Source organism: Nomascus leucogenys, chromosome 21 (genome assembly GCF_006542625.1).
Source record: "Nomascus leucogenys isolate Asia chromosome 21, Asia_NLE_v1, whole genome shotgun sequence".
NCBI classification, from domain to species: domain Eukaryota; kingdom Metazoa; phylum Chordata; class Mammalia; order Primates; family Hylobatidae; genus Nomascus; species Nomascus leucogenys.
Genome location: NC_044401.1, coordinates 23,619,384 through 23,639,925, shown reverse-complemented (window position 1 = coordinate 23,639,925; position 20,542 = coordinate 23,619,384). Strand labels below are relative to the sequence as shown.

At 35.0% G+C, this 20,542-nt stretch overlaps 1 protein-coding gene across 5 annotated transcripts in view; it reads left to right on the top strand.

Moving 5' to 3' along the window:
- Nucleotides 1-20,542, top strand: part of EPHA6 (EPH receptor A6) — a 963,391-nt gene that overhangs the window by 685,457 nt on the left and 257,392 nt on the right. For all 5 annotated transcript variants that reach the window (XM_030801993.1, XM_030801992.1, XM_030801995.1 and 2 more), the window contains 3 exons: nt 4,200-4,308; nt 8,168-8,238; nt 11,232-11,357. In XM_030801993.1, coding sequence (XP_030657853.1) covers nt 4,200-4,308; nt 8,168-8,238; nt 11,232-11,357 — 306 coding nt within the window. The remainder of the gene's footprint in view (nt 1-4,199; nt 4,309-8,167; nt 8,239-11,231; nt 11,358-20,542) is intronic.

The following is a 20,542-nucleotide window of genomic DNA, read 5'->3' as shown; positions in this document are numbered from 1 at the left end:
AAGTGTCTATTTAAATAAATCAAATTAATGAGATCTCTAGCCAAGGAGGTGATCATCCTGCTCCTTCTCTTACTTCTTCCAACACATTACATTTTCCCAAATTCCCTGTCAGCTCACTCACTGCCAGAGGCTGTTTATTCTTTTCCAACACCGTTCAGTTTCCCTTTTGTAACAATAATTCCTTCTGTAATTTCTTTTTCAGTGTCTGCCTTCCCCACTGAACTGAAAATCCATGAGCACAGTAACTGTGTTTTGTTCATCACTGTATACCCTGTGTCTGTTAGTGCCTAGCATATACTAGTTGCTCAATAAATATTAATTGAATGAACTAATACATTCTTAACCTTAGATTCGTATTTCTGAGCTTTAATCCACTCAACTTGGTAAAATGTAGCAGTCTGAATTCCCTAGTAGCTTCTACCTCCTAGAAAGCATTGTCTCCAAGCACACAGAATAATTGGATTTTTCTGATTAGTGTTGGGTACACTCTCTTCACGCACATTGTATAGCTACACTGATGGTAAATATTCCTCACATATCAAGGGAAGGGTGGGAATGTGGATTACTCCCGACCTTTTCTTACCAGAACCATCCAGTGCAAATAATTATTCAACCCACTCACTCAAAGGAATATTTATTTACTACCATGTAGGCTGGACACTGTATTGGTTTCCTTGGACTGTTGAAACAAATTATCACTAAGTCAATGGCTTAAAACAATATATCACAGCTCTGGAGACCAAAAGCATGCTCCCTCCAAAGGTTCTAAGAGAGACTTCTTCCTTTTCTCTTCTTGCTTCTGGTGTCTTATTCTTTGGCTTGTGGGTTGCATAACTCATCTCTGCCTTTGTCTTTACATGTGTCTTTACATGGCCTCCTCTTTGTCTTCTCCACTTTTGTCTCTAATAAGGACACTTGTCATTGGATATGGGACAACCTGGTTAATCCAGGATAATCAAGTTTCTTAATTACACCTGCAAATTCCTTTTTTGAGGGGAGGGGGAAAGGCTGTCACCATTCACCCCACTATGGATATCATAGTGAATATAGTTCCTGCTCTCACTGAATTTGAAATCAAATGAGAAAGACAGATTATAAAAAGTAATTTCAATAAAATGTGATGGTTTTATTGGTAGAAATCTTTTAAGGGTCTTGGGGAACATCTGTCTGGGGACCTACCCAAATCTAAACAACCAGGAAAAAAAAAATGCTTCCCAAATGATAAGATATTCATGGAGGAGTGATTAGAAATTGACCAGATATTAAGAGTTGGGCTCATTCAAGGACTTGGAAGAAATTTAGTATGCTTAGAGAATGATAAGATATATCTGAAGACATATGCTAGAGCCATTTGTAGACAGCTTTGATGACAAAGTTAGGGGCCTTGTAGTTTATCCTGAGATGAAGTCAGAGCTCTGTGATGGACCAACACTAATATGATAAAATGCAAAAATTATCCCCATCAGGACCAAGCTCCTGAGTGTTTTTATTTCCATATGGCAAATCTTGTTCTTTCCACTATTTTGTTGCAGCCTGCATGGGTAACACAATATCATAGTACAATTGCTCTGAAAGATTGTGACAAGAATGTTTAATTCAACATTATCATTTTACAGACATGAAATCAAGTTCAAGCAAGGCTATGATTGTCGTAGGGTAACCAAAACCACTAGATCTAGTTAGTTCTTCTGTTAGGAAAAATGGTGGTTTAAAGTACTGGCAATTGCTTGGGCTTGGAGATCGGCAAATAGAAGTTGGATTGCCAGCTTTCCCTTGACAAGATATGTAACCTTGAGAAAGTAATATAACTGTTTAAACTAGAAATGATAATAGTACCTACCTATCAAGACCGTTGTGAAGATAATTTTGACAATGAATTGACACTCATAGTTTCCTATTAAATAATGACTGTTGTTCTTGTTGAAAATGATAATGTTGATGAGGTTTTTATAATCATCCCAGCCTCACGATCTATAGCATTTTACTCCCAGTGTAATAGTGTTTCATTAAATACTCTTATTAGAAAATAAGAGTATTTAACATATTTATTTTCTAATAAGAATATTTAACATATTTTATTCTCCACAGAGGAGTGTTTACAGTTCCTAAGTTTAAGAAACAATTATGCAGGAATATGCATTTTTCAAAGGGTCATAACTTAAGATTGTTATCCAATTAAAATTTTAATTAAAACAAAGTTTATAAATGTAATAACAAGTGTGCAGAAGGAGACATATTTGCAGAATTAGCAGTTTAGTCAGTAATTATGTATGTCAAACAACACCATTTTTTATAACAAAGTAATCTGATTTTCAAAAGGCACCCAATTACAAAATCTCCCTCTGAATTTTGGACTCAACAAATTATAGCTACCTAACTACTATGAAACTATATGCCCCTGATTCAAAATTCTTGAATTATGCTATATATTTTACAGATACAACAGTTTTTAAGTAAATAATGTTTTTTGGGTAAATGCCATCTGCTTTATCTTCAAAAAGATAATGTTTTCTAGAACAACTATTTCTTACATTTTTGTTATTCAATAACTTTCAGTGAGAAAATGTGACATTTTAGAGCACAACATTAATTCCCATGATATCAGTGCTATTTTGAAGATTAGGAAATTCAGTGAAGACCTAATAAAAAACCTTCAGTACATTATTTATTGGATAAGATGCAACTATTTAACTTGTCTCTGCACAGATTATGAGTGAAAACTTAACATTGTAGTACATTGCTTGAAAATGTCTTGATTAAATCATAGTGACTAAATTCTAATTCTAAGATTTAATAAATTTCTCTTACTGGAAACTGAACATAAATGACTTCAACTCTTTTGTTTTTATTTGCATTTAGATTTTTTTTAAAGTCTCTAAAATGCTATGACTGGTTTCTTACTGACTTGACAATAGTGTTTAAGGCTTAGACATTCTGTTGTAGATATGTCATTTTTATGAGAATGCTATTACTCTGGATATGAATTTGCACATAGTATACTGCAAACTTAATTCCCAGAAAAAGATCTACTTCTGTGGAAGCTGTAAAATACTCAAGTTTAATAAATTATTATGTTAGAGACTTCTGCAGCTTGCTTCTCAGTTATATACCTTATTTGATCCAATTTTCTCCAATAACTGATGAGATTAATAGATATTATTTATTTTAAGTAGTCAAAATAAAAAACAAGTTTAGTTTAACTTAAGGAACATTAAGAAACTGATTGATTTGGTTTTTTAGAATATTGATGATTAACTGATTTATTACTACAAGTTATAGTAAAAAAAAATGGAGAAATGAGACAAAACCCTGAAAGACTGAATTCTGGTCATAGTTCTATATGGGCTTGGGCAATTTCTTTACTTTTTCTGTGCTTCTGTTTTCTTACCTCTATTATTAAGGAATTGCCTATTCCACTCATTAAAAATTATATTTGATTAAAGCATTATTGATACAAAAAATTAGAAGTGCTAATAAATTAATTGAATGATATATGTTAAAAGATTCCTGGAAGATTAGTATAACATGCAGCTCATATGCTTTTAAGAGACAGTTTTATCAATGAAAGAAGAAACGTGTTGCTAACATATATAATCTGGTCTTTTCTTCAAATAAGGAAGCTTTTAAATATCATTTTTCCAATTATTGCTGATTAAACATCTAAGCACCTACTATGTATATCCTCGTGCTGTGGAGGTGAGAATCCACAATTTTAGTGTTTGAATTAAGCTCTATGAAGTATAAAGAACATCATTCTTAAAAGGAATTATACAGTAGTCTTTCTACTTTGTGAAAACAGATATCAAAACAGTCTATAAAGCCTGGTCTATTGGCCAGTGTTTAAGAGGAAACACAGTGAGCAATTACATAAAACAGAATTCTTTAGCCTGTCTGCTGATTTAGTTTTACAGCACATACTTAATCTTGAAATAAGGGGTACTAAAAATCCATCTACTTTATTGATCTTTTTTGAAGAAAGAGGAGAGGTTTATTTTGTGGGTTATGGCCCCAACTCTTCAGCCCTGAGTCAAAACTCATTTATTTTGGGTTTGCTTCGTATGTGTCAAATACTGAAATAAAGGTCAAATGTACTGGGCTTGGCATCTGTTATTGTATTTTCTAGTGTAAACTAAATTGTAAAATGGTTTTAATAGTGAAATGTCACCCAGGGAAATTTTAATATTGTATCTCTGTTTCAGCTTCTGACATGGCAGCAGAACAAGGACAGATTCTCGTGATAGCCACCGCTGCTGTTGGCGGATTCACTCTCCTCGTCATCCTCACTTTATTCTTCTTGATCACTGGGAGGTAACTGAAACATACCAGACTATTTCCAAGATTTATGAATAACCACTCTTTTATACATTGCATATTCAAATGCTTTTAGATATAACAAAGCACACCTGATGTCGAGAGGGATCCCAGAAGAATCCACTCTGACAGTGAACCATCATTAGTTCTCTGTTTCAACAGGCCCCTGAATATGGAAAGATCCGAAGATGACTAAAGCTGTTTGAAAGCTATGAATGATGAATTTATACTCAATAAGTTACTCCGTGTTTTTCCTTTACTATAATCAAATTACATCATAAAAAATAATTTTCTTAAAAATATTTTAATGGAAAGTCAGAACAATTTATAGAAAAACTCTTTATAAACCTAGTGTTATAGAAATATAACATTTTGTCAATTAAATATTGAAACTGTCTATGTTAGAATTTTATTAATTGGTTTTATAAATCCAATATTTCTATACTTCAAAGTAATTTGAATAAAATATAAACTAACAGTAAATTAAACATAGCAAAACACCTAAATTTGAATCCTGACTAGCTGGTCCAAGTGCATCACCCATCAGAACCTTAGCTTTCTATTTTTATACAGGTTTGATATAAAAGTACATTAAAACAATTTAATGACCCTTAAATAAATAGTATGAATACCATAATACAGGTGCTGATAATACAGATGTGAATGAAAATAATATGTATAAAATTATATGAAAGAATAAATGTTATTTAATCCATGGTATTTGGCCAAGACTTTTTCCAGAAATCACAATATTTTATTCTCAGATCATTCTAACAAGAAGATAAAATATTCTATCTAGATATCAATAGGGGCACAAAAGAATACCTCAACAGATTTTTTTATAATCTGAAACACACATCTACTGCAAAGTATTGCAGTAGAAATATCACTATCATGATTTAAAACTACAAAAAGAATTCAGCCAAACAGTACACACCCATGTTGACTCCAGCTAAAGTACACCAACCCTGCCAGAAAACACTGGTACCTCAGAAAGAGCAGAAATAATAAATAGCACCTTCAGTGAACCGAAAACACTATTTGTTTTTAAAACTCTGCTTAGGGACCAATATTTTGTTAAAATTTAATCTACTTAAAATTACAGAGGTAATTTTAATACACATATGAAAAATTGTCTACAATTTCGACAGCACACCAAAAAGTATAGAACTTGACAAGTACTTTGCTCGTATCAATGGTGGGTCCCTGACAAATATACAACTGCTATTCCGTAACAGTGTATTAGATATAGTTGTAACAAACCTCCTTTTATAGAATTTACCAAGGAAAAAAGCAGCATGAATATTCTAATGTGGTTGAGTTAAAAATGATGACTTGTGAAATTAAATGGAAAGAAGGCACTTTACAACTATGTTTACTTAAGTTTTTCATGTATATAAACAGATATAGTAACGGTCTTAGAATTAAGAGACAGTATTTGGGGGTCTCTAGTTTTGGGGGGGGTGATTAGCTGATAGAATAATGCCAGCTATAGTAACAAGGAAAAAAACAGACATGAAAGAATGCAGGAAATATTGATAAATTCATCTTAATACAAGTACTAATTTGGGCACAACATGTTGCCACCATCAGGCACTGTTGTCCAGCATCCTCTTAGGACCCTTTTCCTTTATTTTTAGGGCTAACCTCTGACAGCTATCTGCCATCATCAGAGCTTTGATATAGCTCATCTTTTATAGCGGACAGAAAGCAAATTTTGGAATCTCTAAACCAATTAACCGTTAGGTTGAAGATTAAATGTTCAACACTGCAGCTTATCAAACTTGGCCTACAAAAACTTGAATCATTAGCCAGAATAAAGTGATTATAAAAAATAAAACCCCTAAACATCCAGGTGGAGGTCTAAGTTTTCTGAGAAAGATTAAAATTATTCCCATACTATTTTGGACTCTCTGGCAAAGAGAGGGATTACAAGACAGTTATGGTTAGGGAAAGAGAAAGAGAAAGAAAGAGAGAGGAAGAGAAGGGAAGGGAAGGGGAGGGGAGGGGAGGGGAGGGGAGGGAAGGAAGGGAGGGAGGAAAGGAGGGAGAGAAAGAGAGAGAGAGAGTTTCAGTGAGGGTTAATGGTGCAAGTTTAAAAAAGAAAGGAAAAAAGAAATTAAAAGTATTTTGTTGTATGTAAAGTCACAATGACAATTTGGTTAAGTTAAAAAAAATCAAATTGCCAGTACTTTAGCATTGCTATGTGTTTAGCAAACTTTATTAGGAAAATGTTAAATAGAAGAATAAACCTTAATGAATATTCCTTACCCTCTGTAACATTAATGCTGCCCATGCATTTTGAACTGGGGTCACTGATATCTTTTTAATACTCTAATTATCATGAAGTTATATACAATTTAAAGACAATCTGCTTTGGAGCCCAGAAAGTTTATTTAGTTATTAAAATACAACGGCATTCCATTGTACTTTAAGGAGCTCTTAACTCCAAAGACACAAATTATATCATGTAACTATACTGTGAAAAAATAGGTATGATGGTTGATTTTGATTCAGAAATATTTTTGTTTTCCATTTTCAAAGTTTCTTTGAAGGAGGGAGTAATTTCCTTTTTTATTATTATACTTTAAGTTCTAGGTTACATGTGCACACGTATGTTTATGGAGGGAGTAATTTCTTAAATGTGATTTTATTTAACATCAGTATTACATTATTTACAATAGAAAAATATTCCTCTGGACATTTAAAAGAAATTTAATAATGATTCACTATATTGCAAAATTGGATACAGTTATATGTATCTTGCAGAACATAAGTTAAGGCCTTATTTTTTCATAGAATATTTCAGTAAACAATGATTTAAATAGCACATACACATGTGGCAAAGCATTTCATTAAGGCATCAGAAAATATTTCCTTAACATATGACAAACACAAAAGAAAACATTTCAATCTTTGCAGGCTAAATAAGTATTGCCTAATAAACTTGAGAGTCGGGCTCAAATATTATCTTTATTTGGGATTCCTGGAGCAGAATAGAAATACCACTTAAAAGGAGAATTTAATGATGAAGAAAAATTTGTGCTAAATTATTTTCAGCTTTCAGTTTCTATGTTTGCCAATTTATATTTCATTAGAAGTTGCTTTAACATTCCGTGTGCCGAAGAGAACAATTTAAATTACATAAAATAGAAAAAAAATATTTTGAAGTATCGCTTAAGCACTTTGGTAGGGGAGCAGTCATTGGAAAATATTCTATGAAAACTGTAAGACATTTCTGAATAAATGCTCAACTTGCCATAGAATTCGAGGCAAAATTCCCATTGAAAGACTGAATTATGTAACACAGACACACTTTGTTTAGCCATTAGAAATTTGATAAACCATCAAATCATATGGATGTTGAAGAATTTACTCATATTGAAGAAATCTTGGAAGCATGGTTATCCAGAGGGAGACTAGAACATGCCTCTACCAAATTCCAAATATTAAAAAATAAAACTGCTGAGCCATCCTGCTGTTTAGCAATGAAAATGGAAGACAGTTGTATATATTTCTGAAATTCTGACTCAAAATACTTTTTTTATTTTGACTTTTATTTTTTTTTTTACCAACTCTAGCTATTAGTAGTCATATAAGGGATGGTTATGGCAGATTATTAAATATTTTCTAAGACTCCTGTCTTTCGAATCCATCTACTTGACAGTATTTTATTCTAGGGCTAATTTCAATGTACATAAAAAACCTTCTATAGAATATTTTCACGTTATAAAGATATTTTAAAAGTGGTCTTTATGACAAGAACTTTGTTCATAGATTATATGTATTTTAATTGGTTTTGCTTTGTATCCATCATACTTCTTAAAACAAGTTTCTTTTTAAATCTTTTTAAAAGATGTCAGTGGTACATAAAAGCCAAGATGAAGTCGGAAGAGAAGAGAAGAAACCACTTACAGAATGGACATTGTAAGTAGCACAGTGACTTTCTTTCATTATTTTGTACTGTTCCAGCACTTCAGGAGTTCATTCAAACTGTATCTATTGAGTTGAGAAAAAAGGAAAAAAAATCACTTCCAACCTTTCAGCATTAAGAATTTTCATCTGGCTTCCAGGTTTGTTGGTGAAAGTTGCACCTGCTTCTCATTAAATAACATTACCTTGTTCCCAATTCTGCTTGCTGGAGAACACAACAGACTGAATTTGCTAAAAATAATAGTTGACTGATTTTATCAAGTTATTTACCACTCACAATGGCTCTAAAACATGAGTTGGTTTTATCTAATGGAACGTTAGACATAGAAATAAATATTACGGAATCTTTATTCCTTCTTGCAGGGACTGTCTTTTAAATATACAACAAATCAATTTACAATTCATTAATACTAAAAAAGAATATCAGCTCTTTAACTCTTAGAATATGTATGAAATCCTTGGGCTGACTACAAGGTTATATTCATTTGAGAGATCTATTCCCAAGCAACCTATAATTACCACTATAGCTGGTTTGATAATTGACAACTTCTCCTCCTCAACATCCACCTCCACCTCCACCTCCAAATTGCAAACTACTTCAGCAAGACAGTTTTTCTATTGTGAGACACTGAATTAACAAGAAAGGGATGTTCTCTAATTAACCACAGTGTAGAGATAATATGCAAGGCTTTTATCTTTTATTTCAAATTGAGCAAAAGATAATAAAGGACATTTCAATCTATACCACCCTCCGGGAAAGGGAAAGGATTTAAGTGAGGAACTTTTATACAGTAAGTCTGAGTCTTACTGCACTGGCAGAGCTGAGAGAACTGATATCTGGCATGGGATAACATGGAAAGGCTGTAAACAGATTGCAGAAACCTGGATCCAGACACCTGTGCTGATGACTTACACCCGGCAACCTTAAGATTCACTGCAGGGCATTTAGTACTGCTATGCAGAGGGAAAAGGTGCTCGTGAGGCATTTATTATCTGTTTTCCAAGAGGCAGGTTAGCATAAACCAAACCAGATGGGCCCAGCATGAAGCGATGAAAATAACTCAAGACAGCCAAGGAGGTAGAAGAAAGTTAACCAACTGATGTTTAAGAAGACATTGATAAGTTTAAATTAGTAACCAGGTATTCAAAATTGGAATTCAGTTTGGTTATTTTCGTCTTTACTACACGTATGTTTATAAGAAAAAATGTGATATTTGCTGATCTTATTCTATAGAAATGTGTACCACCTAAAATAATTGAATAGTTTCATAGTTAAAACCACATATGAGTTAATAAACGATGCTTGTTATCTGTGCCTAGCATAATATTATCAACACGACCACATATCTGATTAGATACCACTAATAATTAGTAGTGGCTACTAGGTTTGAGGTTATAGAACTCAGTCTGACATCACAAATTCCACTAAGTTGTTATAAAAATATATGGAATATAAAATAGAGGTACAGACTATCTGTTCTCCTTTTCTTCAATGTATACTTTGAGAAGTCAAGGAAAGCATGATATGTTAAAATTAGTGTCAGGTCTGGGTATACCTGGAAATATGCTTTTCTGGTGCTAATTTGAGAAATATTAATTTTCTCATGGTCCATATGCAGCACTAAGAAGACAGAAAACAAAATGTGTAAATGAAGGCAATGGGCATAGAAAGGAAGCAAATTGCTGCTAATATTGGGCATTTCAGCACCTCCTCTAAACTTTATTACCTTTTGTTTGTTTTCTTTTGATTTGTTTGTTTGTTTTGCAAGGAGAGTCAAACAACAGTTAACGCTGGGTATTATATGGCTTTCAAAATCTAAGAAGCAACAAAACCAAATACCATCCACTCTGCCACAAATTTCACATTGGTCTTTTAATCCCTACTAGTTTGTATTCAATAAAGGCTCTCTATATGATTATTGCCTGTAAAACCATACCTAAGATATTTGGAAAGATAGAAAGATATATAAGAAATGACCTCCTGTCTAGAGATCTAACATGGAAAATGGAAATTAATGAGCCAGTTTGGTGGCTTGTGCCTGTAGTCCCAGCTACTCAGGAGGCCGAGGCAGGAGGATCACTTGAGCTCAAGAATTCAAGGCCAGCCTGGACAACATAGCAAGACTGCCATTTCTCTAAAAAAGAAGAGAAATAAGTAAATGAGCAAAACAGAGGGATATTCACGGGCAGAGGCAGTCTATGACTTCTTTGGATACTCACAAATGGACATACAACCACACATTAATGTTTTCTAGCCATCCTTTCTCATCATCCTAACTGCCTGTAGGCTGTGAGCACTCCATTCCCACCAATGAAGCTCAACAGATACACAACCAATGACCAGATTTTGGCCTTTGATTTCCATCCTTCCCACCAGGATAGACAAGCTGATCCTATTCAGGACTATATGCAGTCAGTCCATGGAAGCCACTACATGAATACAGAAAAAGGCCATTATCCCTACTGGCCTTTCTTGTTTCTATGCCATGGAGTCAGTTCTTTACTCCTTGAGGTTTCCTGGAAAAGGGGGAGACCACAGGAATAGGGCATGAGTTCATGAAACCTAGTGCCGTAGAGTACAAAGAGTCCAGGAGGGACCTAATGGGCTTCCTTGCTTTGGAGGGAGGCTTATGCCTCATTTTCCCCATTCCCCAAGCTAGAGCAGATGTGGAATGTTTTGGAAGTATAGTGAATGAGTGAGCTGATTAAACATTTTACAGAAATATGAGACATGTGTTTTCTGGAACCTGTCAGCTCACTTTCTAGAAATCCACCAGGTCATTCTACATTAACAGTGAGGTAAATAAATATTTGACCCTCGTAGTCAAAGCTTTAATATGAGCAGAGAGTGGGACAGGAAGAAAAGAGAGACTTTAAATCATTAACAAGACTGACTACTTCAGTATGTCATTTCTGGTTTTAAATGTTCACAAGATATAGACCACTGAGATACTCAAACTAAATCAATCGTTTTGTTGTTGTTGCAGTGCGCTTCCCGGGAATTAAAACTTACATTGATCCAGATACATATGAAGACCCATCCCTAGCAGTCCATGAATTTGCAAAGGAGATTGATCCCTCAAGAATTCGTATTGAGAGAGTCATTGGGGCAGGTAAATGTTAAATCTACACTTTTGAACAAAAGATTCCTTAATTTCTTTGTAACTGGTTTATCAACATACTATCTTAAATCTTGGCAGTTTTGGTCATTGAAAAGTTTTAACAAGTGAGAAGTAAAGTGATCTTGTATATGTTATTTTTTTAAAGTATACTTAGTGTCTGTTTGTTTCCAAACAATGAGAACATTCACAAAAGTTACTTTTAACATTCTATAGTCTTTTTTTATAGTAGAGATAAATTACAATGAAACTAGAGTTTTTAGGAGTTTGTCATAAGGTTATAGATTTACTTGAGTGCCAACATCTATAGACACACACTATAATTATAATAGTATTTAAAATGATGACCATGAGCCTCTGCAAGACACAGAAAAGTTCTGAGAATCACCAAAGATAAAATTTGGTTCAATGTAGTTTTAGGTCACTTTAATGCAAATTAATATTTCTCCCTATGTAGAATTTTCCAATCTTAGAACATTTTATTATTCAACTATCCTGAATAAATACAAATTTCTTGTAAATCACCCCACAGGAATTTATGCTGTACATTAGTTAGGGCAGAGGCTTAGCCAATGTAACAAACAGACTCCAAAATACAGATTTATTCCTCTTTCAGATGCTTGACCCAAGGTGAATAGTCCATGCTGGCAGAGGAGCTCTCATTCAAGGGGACTTGCAAGGCACAAGTTCCTTCTGTTCTTGGCTCTTCCTTCCCCTAGCATGCCATCCTCCTCTAAATGACCAAAGCTGGGTCACCAGTACATCTGCCTTCTTGACTGTGAGAAGGAAAAGGAAATAGTTCTGTCTCTCTGGTTTTGCTTTTAAGGCAATCACCTGAAACTTCCAAACACAGTATTCACATCTCAATGGTCCAAACAACAATAACATGGACACACTAAATTGCTAGAGAGTTTGGAAATGGAATTGCTGACGGCTGCCATGTATGCAGCTAAAATGCATACATTTATGCAGGGGAGGCTGTTTTCCTAAAATAGAGAAGGGATATTGGATCTTGATGGGGAACATAGGTCTCCTCTAGACGCTGGAGATTTGTTTAATCCTCTGGAAAGAGCAGAGCAGATGCAAGCATGGCCATTCCAGCCAGGTGTCATGTCTTTACAAAGGCCAAAAGAAAGCAGCTGATGATCCCCTGTTTCTTTCAAAGTCCTTTTTCCTCCAGAAAGACAAGCTACATAATTTGCAGGACCCAGTATACCCTGAAATATACAGAGTCCCTTGTTAAAAATGTATTAGTTATTTCAAGAAGGTGACAACAGAGAACTAAACCAACTACAGGGCACACCTAAACTCAAGGCTCTATGTGACTGCACAAGTTACATACTCACGAAGCTAATCCTGTTTCCCAGGTACACAGAGAAGTAGAACTACCTCAAGAATTCCAGGCACATTTGCAGAGAGTTCTTCCTGATTTCACTCCATTCCCTCTGTACCATAGATCACCTCATCTCCTGCATGGCTGGGTCTCCCTCTGAAAGCTGCCACAAGGGCCTCTATGTTCATAATCTTTATGTTCTCAGCCAAAGAAGCTGCCTTATCAGAAAGATTAAGGACCTGAAATGGAACCAGATTCTCTGTCTTCTTCCACTGAACAAAGAGCACATCAGCAGGCATAATTGAGAAGAGTGATTGAATTATATTCATTTAGCTTTGGAGTTTGTTTTCTTAAGACAGCAAAGGGATAGAGAAGAGAGGAGGTTGGATAATCTCCATTGCACACGATGTTTGGCTTTCTTCTTCTTGCACCTGAGAAAAACTGATATGTCTTTTTATACTGCCTTGTTCAATACTCACATAGATACAGGAGAAGCATTTTCTGTTTTAGCCCTTTGTGCTACAGCATAACAAAATGCCAGTGTCTGAAATCATAATGTTGAGAGATAAAATCAAGTATCTGAAGTATAAACAATAAGAAGAAATTAAACGTTTCTTTTATTTTTAGATATTTTTCAACTAAAATATAAATTTTTCTCTTAAAAAAGTATAATGAATACTGCAAAAGCAAAAAATAACTACTAAAGAGATTATTTTAATTTCATTTTTCCACCTGCTGTCCCTGAACTCTAATAAGTCATAATGGCATTTATCTCATTTGGCAAAGACAGACTATCTAAACCATATAGTTATTCCTATAGATTGGGGTCTCTTTTTAAATCTTTATTCATCTTTGATTGTTTCAGCTTTCAAACAATATGCTAAGGGTCCTTTTACTGTCCATATTCAGAAAAATAACAAAAATAAAACTGGTATGTGAGACAAAAGTATTATAACCTAACTTGCCTCTTTGTGCCCCTGGCTGTACTGCTCTGTTAATTTATTCCTTTAGATTATTGTTATAGCCCTTTTTATGCTGCTCCAATAGAATGCCTCACACTGGGTAATTTATAATAAACAGAGTTTTTAGGCTCAAGGTCCTGGTGGCTGAAGTCAAGATTGAGGGGCCACATCAGGTGAGGGTCTTCCTGCTGCATCATAACATGGTGGAAGGCATCACATGGGTGAGGGAGAGAAAAAGGGGGCTGACCTCCCCCTTTTATAATGAGGCTGCTGCATTAATCCAGTCATGAGGGCTGAGCACTCATGATCTAATTACCTCTTTAAGGTCCCACCTCTAAACACGTTTGTATTAAGGATTAACTTTCCAGTGTGTGCACTTGAGGGGACACATTCAAACCATAGCAGTCATGTTTCTAAAACTTTATTTTTGTGAATGTGTGAAGCGTGAACATATTCCATAGCAGCAGTGTGGACAAAACATTGCTCAAATTGAAGAAGAACCAGTCGTTAGGTAACATCTGTGTACCACTGGTTACTTTCCCAATTTGTAACTATAAATACTTTCTTAGATTGTCTTGTATCCTTTATTTTCTTTCCCCAGCTATTGATTGTTTCTTCTCTGACTCTAATTCTTCGTCATCTTTGTCCTTTGGAAATGTAAATTAAGTGACTTAAGTGGTAGTCTAGATGCTGGACAGAGGTGAAGTGAGGTGGAGAAGATGAGAGAGGCCAGATATCAGGTTGTGACAATTGTCAAGTGCAGGATATTCAGGCAGAATGAAGGCATTGATGGTAGGAATGGCAAGGAGTACTTAGATTCACGGTTCATTGCTGAGGAAAAATATGAGACCTCCGTCTCTTATAGATGCAAGACATGCATGCAAAGCAACAGTTAAGATTACTTTTCAGATTTCTAGTGGAAAAGCACAATATACAATCATTAAATCTTTCTTAAATGAGTTATCAAAAATAAATGTAAAACAGCCACATTAACATTTTCACAAAAAGCATGATATCACACCTGACCTGTGACATTTCTTACCACATTCACTGAACAATGTTTGTTAGATGGCTAATATTTACTTGTAGAAGATAATGTGCCGCTTAATCTTTTCATATTAAATCACTATGCTCATTAGAGATATATGTATTCAGGCTGTCTTCCTCAATCTTCGTCTTGAGACCTTCAACTAGTAACCATCAAAATACTGTGCAACTGAACCATAAAAATTTAATTTTTCTGTACATATGTTCTTAACATTCTCCATCTTTCCCTATAAATTTAACTGGTTTTTTTTATAAGTTTTCTAGGGTACTTTTTTTGTGTGTGTATCACTATTCTATTTAATACTGGCAGCTTATCTTTGTTCATCAATATTGGCCTGAATTTCCATGAAAATGCACATTTCCATTTAAATGAAGTGAGCAGCTCTGTTGCATAGGAGACTATCAAGATCATCTATCTCCTTTGGCTTTTTTGCATTATAAAATGAAATTCTGTGGACAGAGGACTGTAAAACAGAAACTCCCAGGCTAAAACAGCCAAGTCAGATTAGGGGAGAATCATTATTTTATACATATCTTGCAAGATATGAGAAAATGGTAAACAATTTTAATCATGGTCTGAAAAAGGTCATTGAAAGGCTGTCCCTCTTTCAGGACACCACTAAACCTAAACCAGTATAAGAACAACTTGCCTGGCAGAGTATAATTTTGAAACATTATTCCATTGAAAAAATGATTCTTGTGTCGCTAAGCCCATAGGGCACCCTTCTTAAATTTGACCTTCCCTCTTTCCCTAGTCTCGATGGAAAAACATAATCTCTTCCTGTCATTCATATTCTCTCCCTTTATCTATACAAAACTCATTATGGCCTCCACTATCAGCCTTCTCTTCTGGCTTAGAGTCACCAAATTTTTTCTCTTCCTAGAATAGTCCAGGAAGTTTTAACTGTTGGTTTCTCAGCAGTTATCTGCAGGTAAAAGAATGTCAAAAGGACAACAAAAAGGATATAAAAGTGAGTGTCAAGCCTAATATTTTGATTCTGCTATTCCATCTTGTTTGAAGTCACATTTCCCCTTGATGCTATACAAGGCCTAATGTTCACTTCATGTGCCTCTCCTAATTCCCCTGCCACCCTCAACCCAGCAGCCCTCTCTTTTCTACTCTAGAATATATTATTTTTTAGTTATCTTAAAGAAACTGTATTTTTGTTTGTCTTTTACGCTTGTGTTATACATTCTTGTAGCATGACAATGACAAATGTAGGCAATATTCCAGATGTGGTTTCACAATTCTCTTTATATATATTTTTTAAAACCTTGTGTTTGTGACTCATTTTCTCTATATTTAGATGAGATGACCTCCTTAGAAATGAGATTCATTCTTGTCCATCAACTTAAAGGATTTATGGTAGAGGTCAGATTCATTTTCTTGTGTATTCTTGAAAACTTTACATGTTGAGTAGATTGAGAATAAGATCAACAACAGATTTTGGCAAGGCCTTTGTGCCTTTTACTCAATAATTTCATAGCTTTCTAAATCAAATGATGTAATAAAAGATCAGCTTTACCCATTCTCCATCTATATTATGATATGAATGAAAAAGCAAAGACTGAAGCAAGACAGACTCAGATATGAATCACAGCTTTGCTACTAGCTCATTCTGTAAACTTTAGCAATTTAGTTATCGTTCAGAAATTTGGGTCACTCCATATATACAGGATTAATAAAAGGTTAGAAATGACTATTAGATTAAAAAATAAACACAGTTTTTACATTCAGTTTTGACTGCTGAGATGAATAACACTTATTGCCCAACCCTCATTATACTTTGTGATATGAATATCTGCCCATGCAGAATTCAACCGTCAATGCCTTAGGTAACTGGAATAATATTTATGATTTTCAGAGTTAGTTGAAAATTAGTAATTGAAATGAAATTTTATTTTTGTTACTACATTGAGTTATATCCATGTCAACAAACTCTTTTTCTTTTTAATTAGAGAAACTCAAGGCCGGGCGGGGTGGCTCACACCTGTAATCCCAGCATATTGGGAGGCCGAGGCGGGTGGATCACGAGGTCAGGAGATCGAGACAATCCTGGCTAACACGGAGAAACCCCGTCTCTACTAAAAAACACAAAAAATTAGCCGGGCGTGGTGGCGGGTGCCTGTAGTCCCAGCTACTCGGGAGGCTGATGCAAGAGAATGGCATGAAGCTGGGAGGCGGAGCTTACAGTGAGCCGAGATCGCGCCACTGCACTCTAGCCTGGGTGACAGAGCGAGACTCCATCTTAAAACAAACAAAAAAAAAAACTCAAAACTTATTTTTTTATATTTAGGAGGTTATATTTGTTAGGTAATGTTTATTTTTTGTTAAAAAACTCAACAAGTCATAAGATGAGAATCAAAGGAAAAATTATTTAAATATCTTAACGTAAAACTGTTCTGTAGTAGTCTATCAATTTATTCTTGGTACATCTAAGGAATTAGTAGATTTACTGTCAGGAACACAACTGTATATCAATTTAATAGACTTTCAATTAATGTTTGTTAATTTCATGAGTGTTTACCTACATTTCAACACTGTACATCTTATTTGGACCCATTTAGTAAACATTTTTTATCTTATATCCAGATTTCCAAAACTTGCAGTTTGCCTCATCATAGTCATTGTTTGATAAATGCTTGTTTAATAAATAAATAAAATTCTTAAACTAATTTTAAAAATAATGAGTAAATAAATGAATGACAAAAGGATATAGAATTATTCTAAGTAATGATTTTACATGACTATGTTTATCTGGTTGCCAACAAAAATCTTAATGAAGTATGACAATATAAAATTAATTGCATAATATGTGCAAATAAAGATAAGAAAAACAAATTGATAGAGGACATTTGGGAATTACAATTGTTACATTGCTTTATATTAACAATTTACCTGATAGACCAAAATTATAGAATTTATTATATGCCTTTGCATTTATATAGTAAAATATAGAATTATACAGAAAATATTACATTGATATTTTATTTTGAATTGAGTTTATGTAACAGGGGAAGTAATTTTGAAGAGCTGTTTATAACTTACAAAGAAGTTATTTTTCAAATTTGTTTTTATTTTTTTCTTCTAGTTTGTGTATTGCCAAAATATTACGTGAAATGAAGGAAATTTGATCCCCATTTTCAAAAGAGTTCTCCAAGGATGTAAGCAAAACTGGGTACATCTTAGAATGATGTTCTTTCTTATGGCTAAGAAATAATAGATGAGAAAGACCCACATATCAACAGCAACAACTTTTAGCCCTTATATTTCTAGAGTATATTAGTTATCTCTTGCTGCATAACAAATTACCGTAAAACTTAAAACAAGAACATTACTATCTCACAGTTTCAGTGGCTCAGGATTCAGGAATGGCTTAGCTCCTGCACAGTTGCTCACAAGGTTGCAATCATGGTGTCAGCTGGGACTGTGGTCTCACCTGAAGTTTCAGCTGGGCAAGGATCCACATCCAAACTTATTTATATAGCTGCTGTCAGGATACAGTCCTTTGAGGGTTGTTGCGCAGACAGTCTTAATTCCTCACTGCTGCTGGCTGGAACATGCTCAGATTCTTACCATGTGGGCTTCTCCAACATGGCAGCTTGCTTCATCAAAGCCAGCAACAGTGTCTGCTAGTAAGACAGAAGTCACAGTGTTTTATAACCTAATCATGGAAGTGACAGAAAATTACCTTTGCACATTCTATTGATTATAAATATGATACTAGACCCTCCCCCCACGGAAGGGAAGGGATCACACAAGGACAGGAATACCAGGATGCAGGGATCATTGCAGGCCATCTTAAAAGTTTGCCTACTACGTATAGTATTGTTTCATTATGTTTGGGGCTCTCAGGTGGTCCTAATTAGCCAGCATTCCCAGGAGTGGTTTCTCCCCTTCAGTCCAATTCACATCAAAGATAGCAAAGATGAGTGTTAGACACTCTCTGATACTCAAGCAGTTTATTCTGGCAGTGCTCTTGTAAAATGGATAGTGGGGAGCAGGCCAATGGCATGGGCCAGGTACAGTTGGGGGGTCAGATGATCAACTGACCAGGAGGGTCTTTGTCTGGAGACCATTCTCAGAGTTTAGGAAGTTCCTCCCACTTTCTTATACCTGTATTCAGTGTGGGTCAATTATTAGGTGTTTCTTTCATAAAGGGAGTTTAGTCTCTTCTTGTAAGGGTATGCTTTTTTTTTAATGTTTATGAGAGTTGACTCTGTGCTGAGATGGCTTTGTGTATAGGGTATTCAGCGTTTTTAGGTCTCATTGTCATAGAGACCCAGTCATCCCCAGGGCTACGTGCATCATACCCCTAAGGACACATAATGTCAGCCCCGTGAGATGTTTGAGTAGGCCATAGGGCTGTCATTAATCCCACAGCCACCATGTGTCTGTGTTTCAAGCAGAGAGCAAGAGTTGTAAGACCACTTGAGGTCTTGTCTCTGAACTTAATTCTGACACATACAGTTGATCAAAGCAAGTCACAAAGCCAGACCAGATTTAACAAGGTAGATAATAGATTTTACTGGTCAATGGGAACAGCAAAATTACATTGCAAAGGGGTGTACATGTAGGATAGGGAGGAATTCATGGCCATTTTTTTACAATCTACCACATAGCTGATAGACTTTTTTTAAGTGAATCATTATTTTTTCAAGCTTAATGTGAATAACAGATTATGAATTTATTTGCTATTTTGTCTCTAAGACTATTTTTGCTTTGCACCCCTAATTAATGATATTAATGTTTTCTTAATACTATTAGTTAATCAACCTTGGGTTAGGTACTAAAAGGGAATAATGAGCTGGGTGTGGTGGCTCACACCTGTAATCCCAGCACTTTGGGAGGCCAAGGCGTGCAGATCATTTGAAGTCAGGAGTTTGAGACCAGCCTGGCCAACGTGGTAAAACCCCATCTCTACTAAAAATACAAAAATTAGCCAGGCATGGTCCTGGGCACCTGTAATCCCAGCTAATCAGAAGGCTGAGGCAGGAGAATCTCTAGAACCAGGGAGGTGGAGATTGCAGTGAACCGAGATAGTGCCACTGCACTCCATCCTGGGCGACAGAGCGAGGGCGAGACTCAGTCTCAAAAAAAAAAAAAAAAAAAAAAAACTTGAATGATGGAGCATCTCAGACTCAAGCGGGAAGCTAAGGAAAGTATAATATATAAGGTAGAAAAAAGTAGAAAGGAGAAAAGAAAGGACAAAATAGATAATAAGTGAAGAAAACATACAAATAAATTGTTCTTCGAAGAATGTAAAGATCACTGTATACTGGGAGATCAGATTGCATTAGAAAGACTGAATTAGGCATTTAAATATACTGTTAAAGGTAAGGAATGTCAAGCTGTAGAAAAGGTAGTTTAGATGGGAAGAGTGTTAGAAGTGGTAGAATAAACGGTGTGGAGATTAAGAGGAATTTAGGACATTTTCAAGTATTTAGAGTTTGATGACACTGGATCTTTATCATATCTAATTTCTCTTCAAAACATAAGCTTTTCCTTTTTTTAATGTGAATGTAACTCTAGCCCTGCTTTTTGGCTATGAATAATGGTGACTTTTTAGTTTGTTGACTTTTTAATGACAAAGTTTAAAGTGATTAAACAAGAGGAAAGATGTTTTACTTTTATTGGGCAAAGAAAAGTAAAAAAGAGTATGGCTCTGGGTGTGTGTGCATGTATACATACGTACATGTAAATGTGTTTGTGTTTGTATGTGTGTGTGTGTATGTGTGTATCAGTCAGCTTCACTGTCATAACAAAATATCCCAGATTGGGTGGCTTAAAAGGCACAGATTTATTTTCTCACAGTCCTGGAGGCTGGAGTTTTAGA